Genomic DNA, 13994 nt, shown 5'->3' on the forward strand with positions numbered 1-13994 from the left:
CCATGTGAAACTGTCCATACAGTAAATGCATGTGTAGACATATATATGTGATGATAACTCACACATGCTTGCGGTGGCACTCAGTGATCTTGTCTCTGATGGCGTCCTGGTCGGGAAGGTACTTGTTGTGGAGGAGGTGCTGCCAGCTCTGCGTCTCGTCGAAGTCTCCGATCTCGGCTGACAGAGGGAGAGAGGTGACAGAGGAGAGAGATTTTAATATTTATTTGGGGTGAGGCGGGGTTAGACAGGGGAAGATTAAATAAAAAATGCAGTGTCGAGAAAATGACAGACTGCAGGGATGCCAGAAAATACCACAAAACAGAAAATATGGATTGTTTAAATTCACTATTCTATTCCAGTTAATCTTATTTCTACTCAATGCAATTTATTCTACTGTAGATCAGATCAAGTGTGCTGATGCGTGTGTCTCCATCTGTCCAATTCCAGCAACAATAGACCCCTCAGACCTGCAGGTGGTACACATACAAGCTCAGCACCGGCGGTTACCACGGCAACCGAGTCATCATATTCCTTAGCATGCTGCGACGTAGCCCCGCCGCTGTCTGCAAGACTGAATTGAATCCATAAATCCTACATCCTCCTCATACGGTGCTGAATAACAGCGCAGGTACCCTGATGAGCAGGTGATTTTATTCAAATGTCATGTTATAAATGTTGCCGTGAGGGGATACTGGCGCTTTATGTACAGTGAGTGAAGAGTGACAGTAGGGAAACACGTCGAATCCTTCAGGGAGAGTGGCTACATGCCGGGGAAGCATCTGCCCTGCTGGAGCGAGCTTACCCATTAGTGTCATAATAAGTGTTAAATATTGATGCTTTTTTTTATGTTTATGCGGTAAATTTTCAACTAATCTGGTTTAAACTTGAACTAGCGACACACAAGCCACAGCACAGGACTGTAAGTGCTGCTGAAATTCCACCACAGGGAATATCTGTCATGTGTTTAGTGATTTATGTTCCTCCACATAAGTGAAGCATTCAGGCTTTTTCATTACAGCTGGGCCGCACAGTGAGACTAAAGTCCTTTTCAGGGATGGAAAATGTGAAATTGCTGGTTTCATCGAGCTGTTAAAGTGACTGTTTTTTTGTTATTCGGAGATAAATGTTTGTTATGGCTTTATTAGGATGTAACAGGACATTTAAATGTCTGATATGTGAGATTTAGGGGGATCTATTAGCAGAATATACCAGAACTTCAATATAAAATTCAAAAGATGTTTTCATCGGTGCATAACTGTTGTGTTTTTGTTACCTTAGAATGAGCCGCTTATATATTCAGTGAAGCAGGACCTCTTCTATGGCAGCCACCATGTTTCTGCAGTAGCCCAGAATGGATTTTTTGCCTTTTCTTTGGTGGCTAAAATACATGTGACTTTTCTGAACTGAGTGTGTGCTGACAGCCATCTACTGTAGGTAATACACTGACTATGCATAAGTAATTTACACAATCTAACTTTGAAAAACCCACACTATCCCTTTGATTAATTTAACATTATAAGATAAGAAGAAGTGAATTCTACTGCCTCACACTTGTCAATGCAGCTAGGATGGCAGAAAATTAAAGATATAGAGAAGGAGTGCTGGTCTCATTTTGAAAACATCTTTTTCCTGCATTTTTAGAGATCTGACATGAGAAGAAACACCTCGACGATTTCAAATTGGCTCGTTCGCAACATTTCACGCTCTATTAAGCTGATTTTCTTTGTGCGGAAGAGATGAAAGAAACCTATTACAGTGCTCTCAATAAGGCGAATGAGACATGCATATAATCTCTCTATGTGTATTTTCAATTCACTTAAATTATAATGTGACATTTTCATAACGCGGTGCATGTCTGAGTTGGACATTTTCATTAGATTTTGTCCCTCTGTGATGATAAATTTCTTCGGCTCACAACTCCTACCACGCAGAGCTTATAGGACTTACACTGAATGATGTGGGAGACCATGAGAGCGGCGCTGGTGTCGTTACAGATGAGGCGACCGCAGGCCAGGTCGCGTTTGATCTGCAGGGCGAACAGATACCTGGAGACGATACGACACAGACGGAAATAGAAGAGAGAGTGGTAGGGAGACAAGACGGAGAGGAAGGAGGGTTATGAGGTTAATGCACGATTTATAAACTCAACTGTTACAGTAAAAGCAATTCCATTACCATCAGACTGCTGGCATTTATACACACTCGAACACACACGCTGCTGATACTAAACATCTACTGACTTAAAACCAGAACGCCCTTCCCTGTTAATTATCGTACAGTCGGCTACTTATAATGTAAGTAGAGCCCATATGAAGGTATGCACATTTTTCTCAAGCTGAAAGCCTTCAACTGGCAAAACACAAGGTGGATTCTGGTGTCACTGCAGTATATTTGTCACTGAGGTTTGCAGTAAGTGTTGAATTGCTGATTAAAGGTGCAGCATGTAGCAACTGCTTGTGCAAAAATGAGTACAGTAGTCCAAATAGTGAGTTAGAGCCATAGACTGTATATCATTAGGTAAGAACAGGCAACGAGTCCACCACTGTAAACTGATCAGCTGTTGTCTGTGTCTCTTGTCTGTCAATGTAAAGTTAAGCTCACTGACCTGAAAACAAAATTCCACTGCTCTAAAAGTTCACACTCAGGAGTTTGTTTGTCTGCTGTAAACAGATACATCAGTTACTCCTCTGTTTCTGACACAGTAGCTGCTCAGTCTGTGTTTGCTGGAGTTTAAAAAAATACTCGCTATCACCACCAGAAACGACAACCGCTTACAAATCAACCTTGACTTAATTTTCAAGAGTTATAACTTTAATTTCATAAGAGAACATCATTACCAGTTTCAACGCTTCACATATTTTCCACTGAGGTTGTTCAGCCTCTCGGCTGGCCAGTTTATTCCACTGATCTCATGTTGTGTCGGAGAATGCCAGCTGACTCCAGCATTAAACAGGAAGCGGGCACACAGCCCTTTTTTTTTTTTCCTTTGTTTGGCTTTCACAGCATTTCACTGTTGTCAGTGTTTTCTGTGATAGGCAGACAGATCAGATATGTAGACGGACAGATGGAAGAAAGATTTCTTTGAAACTGATATTAGAGCTTTTATTAAAAATAGGACTCTAGCCAGTCAGTGATGCTCCAGTATGATGGAGGTGAGGTCTGATATAGCTGAGCAGAAAAAGATTTTAGAGGCCACTCCTTTTATTTTACGTTTCTTTAAATAGCAAAGTTGGACTCTCCATGACAGAGTCTAAAAGTTTGAATTGGCGTGATGTATTTCACTTTAAATCGGTGCACTGTTCTTAAATTGTAAAATTACTGCAAGCTAAAATAAAAAGATAATGGAACTTGCCACAGCCTCATTAACTTTATTAGGGAGGTAATCGTGCAGTTATAAAAAGGTTGAATTGGATATCACATAAAAAGCTGCTGTGGATCATTAATCACACACGCGCACACACTCTGAATGTGTACCTCTGGCAGCCAGTCCACTATTTGTCCTTATACAGTCAGTCGAGTGCTGGAGAATCAGCCAAACTAAAAGCACTTGTGTTTTGAATTAGTTGTGGTGAATTTTGTCCCTCTTGCTGACTGACTGTGTTGTGTTCTTTCATTTGCTTCATTGTTCCCCTAAAATATGCAACAAATCATCCAAAAGCAAGTTCAAAAAGCAGGATTTATGGACTATGTGTGTGTTTTGTCTTTGAGCTGATTTAAAAGGATAGCTCTGACTTTCTGAAGTCTTTAAGTATTAAATTTAACTTAGTAAATGCTGCTGTAAATGGTGGACCCGGCTACTTGTAATGATAACTGCTATATAGGGAGGAATACACTGAGTGGTGAATAAATGCAGAGGGTTTGATTTCACGACAATCGAAACTGATTAAACCTTTAAGTCTTTATTCAATCTGAAGAGATCCCTCTCACACATGAGAGGCACTACTCTCGCTTCCTGCCTGGCTCGGCTCTCAAGTGAATCCAGCTGGGCAGTTAGAAGGAACCGCGGCATCATGGGAAAATGTGGAAGGTCAAATCAGTCTCGTATTTATGTTTTGGTTATGCAAAACGGCGCTGCTGTGCTGTGGCTCAAAGTCCTGACTGTGCTGAGACGAGCACACACAGAGCAGGCTGCTCTGATAGGCTCCGTGAGACTAAACAAAACAAAAAGGCAGACAAGATGGTGGCTGATAATTTACACTCGCTAAACAAGGAGGTGACAAGGAGGCAATAGGTGGGAACGTCAATATTTGTTCCATATAATCTAATCTTTGGATGCTAACTGAGCAAAAAAAGATGCGTCTCCTGATTCAGTAACATCAAAACATGTCTTCTGAGGTATTTTTATAGTAAAAGACACTGTTTCCAAAACCGTGGCTCAAGACCTAAGAGCGGCCTGAACATTTATCTTCTTTCAGCTGGTTTGGAACAACAAATGTTTTCATGAGCCTCATTCCCACATGACAGCCTCACATTTCTTGTCTGGGTGCATAAGAGAGAAAAAAAAAACCTGCTTTGATGTTACTGCATGTGGATATAAATGTGTTATAAATGGTAACTGACTGACCAAGGAAAACAAGAAGAACAAAACAAGATGCAAATGTGTTGTAACAAGGCCTCTGCTTTATGTTCAGACACAGCTGTGAAACTCCTCCTGAAGGACTGAGAACCAGCAGCAAAACAACACCGAGAGGTTCTCTGATAGGTGTGGTTTCCGTGTGGAGAAGACCTACCGAGTCAGCTCCTCCAAGAGCTGCGTGTGGTCAGGAGGGAAGAACTTCACCACAAAACGAAGGATGGTGTTTTTAGGCCCTGGAGGAGGGAAATGGAAGAGTTATGGCGAAGAAGGAGGAGATTATTCTTCATCTCTTTAAAAACTAGTGTCAGAATCATACTCTACGATTCAGGTGGACTATCTGAGGGAAAACTCGTTGAAGGTGAAGTTGAAAGACGAGACAGACTCTGTGAGCTACTCACGTCTGATTTGTTTCAGCGTTGGCTTCAGCAGATCCAGCCACACCTATGGAGGACAGAGCACAACACTCAGTTCATCAAACACCGACACTTTAGGCTCATTTCCTAAAATTATACTGTCAGAATGACTATGGTCCTTCTGTTAAGTGTTAATAGCTTAATAAATCCTAATTGTAAAACACTGGCACAACCACAATATATATCTCTATATAATATAAACACTGCAGTGGTACCAATTGCAGGAAATAGATGCACGACTGACCTGCTGTGCACTGACTAAAAGACTCTCTAAACATTAAAGTGTTTTTTTCAGTTGCCTGGTTGGAGAAGTGGACCATAAACCTATTTGTCCAAAGACATCGTTTACTCACCCCAATATAAATTTTTCCATTCATTAGCAACAACCGAAGACTAAACGACTCAGAACGAGGACACAGTTTGTCACAGATGCAAAGCAACAAACATATTTGTGCATCGAAAATAGTAATGCAATCTCCCCAGAGAGGACTTGATAACTTTAAGTGATTGTGACTGACTCATATGTGGACACTGCTATCCCTATTAGTACAAAATGACCACTGAACACACCATTACACAGGCAAATGCAATGTGAGCTCCTTATAAAGCATAATAGCAGTGCTGCTTGTTATGGCTTTTGACATGTAGTGAACTAGATTTTTCTGAAGACACACTCAGTTATCTACTCAATGTATGGCTGCATCTATGTGTGTGTCTGTCTGCTTCTTCCTGTTTGTGTGTGCGTGTGCTGACAATGTTGGTATTATGGCGTCAGCATTACATCATCTGTTCCATTGATCAAAACAACTGGTCGTACGCCTGAGGCACCGAAATGCACAGCGAGCGCCTGTGCCTGAGTCCACTCAAGTATTTGATGGATTTCTCTTTCTCTAAGAGCTGAAGGCTGACTGTTGTCCTTCAATGCTTGCTTTTTCGTAGATTCCACCAGCAGACAGAACAGCAGTAGAGAAAATATAGCATCTGCAAAGCATGGACACACCTCTGGAACATACAGAAAGTGTGCAAATGATTACAACCAGGTGCTCTTTCATGATATAGGTGGAACAAATGAGTCCAGGTTGATGCTTAAATCCACACAGATGCAGATAAAAAGAAGAGAGGCAGTAGGATGGGGAAATTTATTGCGAGTTGTCATTTCATTTTTCTTTATTGCTCAGTAGACGTGTATATGAAGCCAATTGAGCACAAAATCTTGTTAAATTTACTTCACACTGTCATGAAAAAAATCACTAGCCACTAGCAAAAGTGGTTTGGATTGGATTGGATAAGCGTGTGCGCCTCTCACCGTCATCTTGCGCTGATCCTGGTACTCCAGTCCAAAGTAGTCTCCCTCTACCAGGTTGAGGTGGACGCAAACCAGGTCGAACAGCACTTTGCCGGGGGAACGTTGCTGCAAGAGGAGGAAGAGAGATGGGAGGAACAAATTAGATTAAGAAGAAGGCAAGTGAGGAGGTGAGAGGAGGAAAGAAAAGTAATGCAGGGGGCATAATGTCACAAAGCATCTCATCGGGGGAGTGCTGGTAATGTAATTGAAGAGAGCAGGAATATTTTTCAAAGGTTATTTCCAAGTGATTTAACTTCATAAGTGTCATCTACCTTTCCTCAGAGATAAAATATGCCCAATTTCAAAAAAGAAACCGTTAGAAGCTGGAAAAGCATGGCACAAGCAACACAGAAAAATCCTGACTTGTGTATTTTCTCTAACAAGCTTCTCCTCACTTAACGAGCTGCTGACCTTTGACCTCGCTGTGGGGTCTACGCTCCAGGTTTGGGTCTAATGAATACCTGGAGGCTAACAAGGCTCAGCTGGAAACAACCACAACGCCCCAGGAAAAGTGTGCATGCGTGCGCGTGCGCTCTCTCTGCATAATGATGTATACCTGAAGCAGGCAGTGCGGAGTACGCACCGTTTTGTTTCCATGTATTCCAGTATTTTGTCTGGGTTCAGCAGCAGGAACATTACAAGCATCCATTAACCTCCTCTGCAGAATTTGGGATTTCCAAAATAGACGTGAAAGCAAACCCAGAATTAGCCCAGAATAATTTCCCCCGAGGCTAAATGGTACCACCCTGAGTTACAGCGTACTATTATACTTTACATCGAGAGTGTCTGATGAGGCTCGAGTCAAGTTAATGTGTAGTTACACACGAGGGTGAGCATTCCTTCCTTTGACAGGCGCACACAAGCAAAAACGCAGATTTTGACTTAATCTGCAGATCTGAGGTTCACGCTTCACCTGCAGACAAAACATACATGCTCTATATACCTTCAGATCAAGAAAGATATGAGTTCATATGTCATCGAGTGATGCTGGATATCTTGATTATAGCTTGGTTTTATTGTGTCCTGGATAGAGATGCAATTAGAGAGCGTAAGTGTGTGCTGTTGTTAACTATACATGCATAAAGTAAATGGAGAAGAAAAGAGTGTTGAGAAGAAAAATGAGGAGGAGAGGAATCAGAGCAGTGAAGGCCAAGGTGCGAGCCAAGTCTGTCACCATCTGGCTACCGTGTGTGTGTGTGTCCATCTGTTTCTGTGTGGTCAGTCTGTCTGCAGGGACACACCCACATACTGTACTCACACACAGACACAGTTTCTCATGCTACCCGGGCCTCCAGAAAAACCGCCGCTAGCTTAGCGTCACACAGCGATGATACTGACTGACCGAACGTGTACGTAATGACGAGCGAGGCTGGGAGCTGACTGACAGACGTCACCGTCATGTGCAAAGCTCGAGGATCTGCGGTGTTTGGACGGGATCCAGTTCCGTGTAGTCGCGGTTATCTTAGTCTAAAGCAGGTTAAGAGGGGAGAGGAGGAGAAGAGGAAGTGGGAGAACAGGTTGGAAGAGAATCCCAGAGCAAACACGGCTTAAAGACAGGAAAGGAGACAAAGAAGAAGAAAGAGGAGAAGATGGAAAATAAAACTCCACCCTTCTCTTTCTTCACTTCTTCAAGTTGTAACCACAAATTTATTAGTTTTATTCACTCCATTTATTCATCCCTCAACAAATTCTTCTCTTCAAGGCTTAACTCAGCATGACTGGCTTGTTTGTTTGCATTAATTTGTATATTCTTTGCCCCTCATTTGCAGTGTTGTTTGATTATTACAGTACTTTCAGTCAGCTTCAGGCATCTTGAAAGTTTCTGATTATGATTCACTTACAATCAAAGTTTAACATACGAGAATTTAAGTCATTGTTATGAGATACTAATTCATTATTTTAAGATACTTACTACGTTGAAAGAGTTCATCATTATAATAACTGACAGGATCTTTTTTTCCCTCACATTGGAGGAAATGGACTTCCATAGAACTGCAGGCCTTAAATGTGCTTCATTAAAAACTTGTAACATGGAAAACTCGAGTGAAATGTCCAACTTCAACAATTCAGGGCCCAGTTTTCTGCAAAACAATGTTGAGCTTGGAGGAGACGCAGGAGCTTTATCATGTGACCCAAAACACACATGCAGGGACAGAAAGAAGAGGAAGACGGTGGAGTTTGGTTTTAAGAGAATTACATTACAAAGTAGAGCAAAATTAGGACAGAATAAGACAAACAAACTTTGTTTATTTCGTTTGTGAACCGCATGACTGATCATTTTGACACCTGATGAGAAAATCAGAGGAAAAAACAGACCTAGAAAGGCATACTTCCTTCATTATCAGCCAAGTGCCTGCCTTAATTAGGATTCCCATAAAACAGCGTGTGCAAGGAACTGAAAACATTTGAAAAGGGTGCAGCAGGTCATGTTGTGCAAGACGAACTTCATTAGACTGAAGCAAGGCTTCCAAGTCTGTTTTGGGCAAAAGCAATTTCCTTTAATATCTGCAAACCCTTCTCCGATAGCTACAGTAAGCCCGTGTGCATGCACTGGGGAGATATCTCATATCACATTCAAGTAATGCAAGACACAGGAATGCAGAGGGGAATGTCATTGAGGGAAAGGTGGTGAAATCTTTGACTATCAACACCAGTTACAATAATACAGGCGTCACGAACACATGATGTGACAGTGTATCTTCTTACAGGTTAAACACTCGATTATTTAAGCGCTGCCCATCATGAACCTGACGGCATTGAGTTTTCTGTCATAACAACAGGCTGGCACGAGAACTCATAGCCTAAATTTAGCCTAAGCTTGTGTGAGAAGAAGCTGTAATGAAAAGGTGCGAGTAGAAGTGCTGGAAAGTGAGGATCCCAACCAGGCTTAAACCCAACAGGCGTGGTCAGATTCAGCTCTTTTTGGGCACTGAAGCAAACCTCTAAAAACAACATACAGTAGCATGCTACCGAGTCTGGTGCTGAAAGACGTAGGATTCAGACTTCAAAGCGGTCCGTGAATAGCACGGAAAATTAAACTTTTAAAGCCTGATAATGTCAGAGATGATGCACAGAGGTTCGCAAACTGAACCATGTTGATGGTCGTCAGTGTTTGACTTCAACTTGTTTCAGTGAGGAACCAGGAAGGGAGAGTCAAAGTGGGATGATGTGAAACAAAACAAAAGCACCCACTCTCATCCTGATCCAAGCTGAAAGACCAAGCACTGATTGATGATTACCACTGTTGAGGAGACTCCAAATACTGTGTAAACCTCGGTGGATCCGTGGTGCCTTTCACTTAAAAGTTTCCTGCTGTCTGAGATAATACCCGTAAGTCTCCAGTCTGACTGCTCGGTTCCTAATCCCATTCACCAGCAAACTTAAGACCACTTCGTAGCACGCAATGGTCCTAAATGCTGAAGGATTCTCTGGTTATAATCCCATATAAAAACTCAGAACCTCCACCTATCTTTTAGACTTTTTTTGTGACACCTCCGGCACTTTGTGGAGAGAAATAACATCCGTGGAAATGGAAAAGATCTGCACTGGGTTGCACCAGTTATTTGTTAAGTTCTCTCCGGACTCGAGTAAAGTCGACACTAGAGGCTTAGCAATTACCCCGAGTTAGTCTGTAACTAAATCAGCTACTGTAATTGATTGCACCACGATTACTTGCGTCATAACCCAACTAGTTTGGACATGAAGTCCTAACTAAGACAAGCGGCCAATCAACAATCAAAGACAGAGTTCCATCTCCATTGTTACAGTTTTCTGGCTGGCATGAACAACCAAAACTGTAAGAAGTTAGATGAATATTGAAATATATCAATAAATTAGGTTTTTACTGCATTGCTGTGTTGCAAAATGCCTAAAATTAATGAAAAAATGATGATGTGTGGCTGTCAACCTTTTATATGGGCATGTGTAACTTGTTAGTTGTTAGAGTTATGTTGTGACTTATTGCAGTGGTGCAACTGCTTTTATTTTAGCAATGCATAAATCCAAAATCCAAAAGTAATGTTTTTTGTTAGAACTAGGATAAGACTGAAGTTACACACAGCTGGTATGACAGGCTGTGGTTTTCAATTGCTCATTTTTTAGTAAAACTTAGAATCTACCAGATATTTTTAGTATTAAAAGGGAACACTTGGTTCTAGGGTTGGGCAATATGTTAACATTTTAACATCGGCCCATCAACCAGCGACTGGCGACACATATTCGTCACCTTCCTCCACCTACAACCGATCACCTTCTGAATTCAAGCCTCTCCCTTTCACCAAACTAAGACGAGCTTAATTGGCTCATTAACTCCTCATAAAAAAATGCTTCATTCAAAAAGCCTGTAAAACTCTCAAAAACCGTCTTTGCTAGTGTTTCCACTGTCCTAACAATCACCAGCTCCGGTTTGGTTGAAATAAATCCTTAATTCACCGCATTAAAGAGGCTGTTTTCCTCTAAACCCTGACCCAGCTCGGAGCACTCGGCTCTGGCCGAAAGAGTGTTTACTGTGCCGCTTCTATTAGCAAAGTAAAATAGCAAATATAGCGCCCATATAGCTTGCAGACTGCAAATCTCCAGTGGGCTACTGCAGAAGAAGAGAACTCGCACCCTCTGTGGATATAAACATCTCATTCTCAGGTAAATCCATCTGAAGCCATCTATTTCCACGATTAAGCAAAGACTAAACTGCTGCACTTGTATGTTCAGGTTGTTCAAAAGCATGTTAATGTAGCAGAAAACCCAGCCAAGCAGCACCAGCGTTAACACAGACGGTAAACAGTGGAACAAATGCTGCTTACAAAATTAAAGTGGCACTTAAAAAGGAAGGAACAGCCCGGCCTGTCCTCGTGATCAGCTCTCATCTTGGCAACAGCCTCGGCAGAGGAAATGGTCACCCGGCCGAGGAGGTCAAACATGATATATATAGAGGCTTTGCAATGACCGATTAACAAATACAAAAAGTGAGGATTGTTAATGACAAGGCACGTCAGGTAAATCTCTTCTACAGTACATAGTTTGGAGTTTTAAAGGTCTAAAAATAACTGTGTACTGTATGTGTTGAAACTTTTTGGCTGAACAGAGCAAACTAGGCCCTGTGGAGCCCAGACTGTGGTCCTTTCAGTTCAAATCACAATTACTTCATTCAGCAACCGCCATCAATGAGCCTTTCTTAGTCAGCCAAAAACACACACTCATACACTCACATACACACAGACACATTTTTATCATATCTCAGAGCTTGATTTTTGCTTATCTTATCTAGCACACGTGGAAAGATGCTCTGCAAACAGCCTTCAGTTTTCATACAGTGAAAGATTCACATGCAGACACTCGGTTAAAGAGTCTGAGGTCAGACTTTCCTGCAGCAACAGTGGACTGTAAAAGCAACATGCAAAGGCCAAGGTCGCGTCCTTAAAGGCAGCATCCAGTTTCACACAGCTGTTCTTTTGGGCCTTACACCAACATGGTTCTTGTCTTTTAAGATAATTAGAAGGCGAGCAGGTCTAGCAGCGAGCCTTAACAACCGACTGTCCATCAGTGAACCGTGCTGGAGTCTGGCTTCAAGCCTGGCAACCATCAGCCAAAAAAACTTCCAAGTGGACGCCTTGAGCCTTAAGAAGTCATCAAAATAGCTCCAGACATGGGGGAAAAAGAACAGCACTTATTTTTGCAAAGCATCTTTTTTTTTTTCAGCGTGTCCTTGCAGAAATTTAGCTGTTAAAATCCAGTGTTCTTGTTTAGGACACAGCTAATGAGGAAAACACAACACATTTTATTGATGGGACACTGGAGACCAGCAAAATAACTGGTTATTTCAGCAAAAAAAAGGTTTCCAATAAAACACTGAGGCTGTCTGCAGCCTGTGGCAACTGCTTCCTCTTTCTGTTTACCTTTCATAAAATGACTCATGCAGCAAAGTAGACTCAAAATTATGGTGGTGCCCCTGAAACAAACTGTACGGCAGGGGGTTGGGTGTCACAACTAAGCATAAAAATATCCAGTCTGGTCAGCTGGCAGGTTGATTGTGGCTGATACCTCGCAGTGAGCATTTCTGGTTTGTGTTACTGACAATAAACACGGCTAGAGCTGACTGAGTCAGCACAAAATCAACGGCGAATGAACCAAATTGAAAATGTTGTTGGTCTGAACTTAAAGGGATAGTTTGTAATTTTTTAAAGTGGGCTTGTATGAGTGAATGTCCATAGTTGGTACCAGTGTAGGAAACTAAGCAGGGTACTACTGTGGACAGGGTCTGCAGCAAAAGATATTCTAGCACCTATATAAATAAATACACCAGTACTCCTGCTGTGTCTCCAAAATGTCCCTTTAATAACACAGTGCAATTTGCTTATCAGTCAGAGAAGATGTGGTCTTCTCCGTCTCTTGCTCTTTGGATTTCCTCTGTGGGACTCAATCAGTCCCTTGTCTGGTGTCCAGACTCCAGTTTAGGCTCTTTGCCTATCGGGTGACACTTGCCAGTAAGCTGTCAGCGTGCCTGTCTACTCGTCAGACTGTCTTTCAGCCAAACCCACCCTCAGCAGAATCACCAGCCAGCAAAAACACACAGACGACTCAGCAAACACACTTCCCCTCCCACTCTCTTTATATCCAAGACCTCTCTCATGCTACAAGGTTAGTGCCTAAGTGGCTAAACTGGGATGTGGTATATCAAAGTAATTGCTCTCTCTTTTCTTCACTGTCCAGTCCCCTTTTGCCCCTTGAGGCCAATAGCTAAGAAAACCTCCACATATTTCACTTCCCTTTCTCTGTTTAGTCTTTATTCTTGCCTTTGGTTAATGTCTCTCTGTGGCTAAAGCTCCCTGTGTTAGAGATGAACAGCTAATGAAAATGCATCAATTATAGCAAGTAAGTTAGTAGTAAAAACAGTCACACCAGCTCCTATTCTCTCAAAACCCATGTCCATTTACCATATAAAAATGGACATATTTTACCTATTAATTATTTTGTTTATCTTCCAGTGTTTTCCCTCGCTCTCCCCTTCTTCGGATCCTGTCTTGCCCCGCAACTCGAGGCCAAGTCAAATATTCTCACCATCTGTCGTGGTGTGCAGAGGGTTTACAGAGTCTCCCACAGCGTCATGGATGCAAATGACCTATGAAATCCCCAAAAAGTGAACACACGTGGCATTTGTTGTATTCACGCTTTGGGTTATGATACATTACAGCTGACTTTTTTTTTTTTTTTAAGGAATCAATGTTTCTAAATAAGGCCAGTGTCGCACAAAAGTACAAACTAAGCATCAAAGCTTATCAAGCTTTCTGGAAATTAAAATCGAGATATCTTGCTGGGCCTGCGGGATTGCGATTTTCAAAATAAGCTCACAAGACATGAAACAATACATTATGACTTGAGGCAAATTGGCATGCAGTAAAGGCATGTCTGAAAGGTCTGTAATCCTGCACTCTGACTAATGTCAACAGGGATGGAAACCAGATGGGTGAGACTGATGATAAGAACTCTCCACAAGGCGAAAGGCAAAGGAAAAAAAAAAACACCTCAAAGCTGTTCAGTTTCTTCCTTTGGTCCCCTGCTATGAATTCCAGCAGTGATCTTTTCAGCTCTTTGTCAGGCAGATGAGAGAAAGAATCTGTTATTACTTTAAAATTGTACCGTTACTGGGTGTTTTTTGGCTGACAAT

General features: G+C 41.9%; 1 protein-coding gene across 4 annotated transcripts in view; it reads right to left on the reverse strand.

Moving 5' to 3' along the window:
• Positions 1 to 13994, reverse strand: part of LOC146304675 (FERM, ARHGEF and pleckstrin domain-containing protein 1-like) — a 58944-nt gene that overhangs the window by 21400 nt on the left and 23550 nt on the right. For all 4 annotated transcript variants that reach the window (XR_014769338.1, XM_084714136.1, XM_084714135.1 and 1 more), the window contains exons 3-7: positions 6296 to 6400; positions 4975 to 5017; positions 4731 to 4809; positions 1948 to 2045; positions 63 to 177 (exon numbers count right to left, since the gene is read on the reverse strand). Coding sequence is in view for 3 of the 4 variants with exons in the window: in XM_084714136.1 (XP_084570262.1) it covers positions 63 to 177; positions 1948 to 2045; positions 4731 to 4809; positions 4975 to 5017; positions 6296 to 6400 (440 nt within the window). In the remaining variant the exon portion in view is untranslated. The remainder of the gene's footprint in view (positions 1 to 62; positions 178 to 1947; positions 2046 to 4730; positions 4810 to 4974; positions 5018 to 6295; positions 6401 to 13994) is intronic.

The sequence above is a fragment of the Lutjanus erythropterus genome, chromosome 24, assembly GCF_056507025.1.
Source record: "Lutjanus erythropterus isolate fLutEry1 chromosome 24, fLutEry1.hap2, whole genome shotgun sequence".
NCBI lineage: Eukaryota > Metazoa > Chordata > Actinopteri > Lutjaniformes > Lutjanidae > Lutjanus > Lutjanus erythropterus.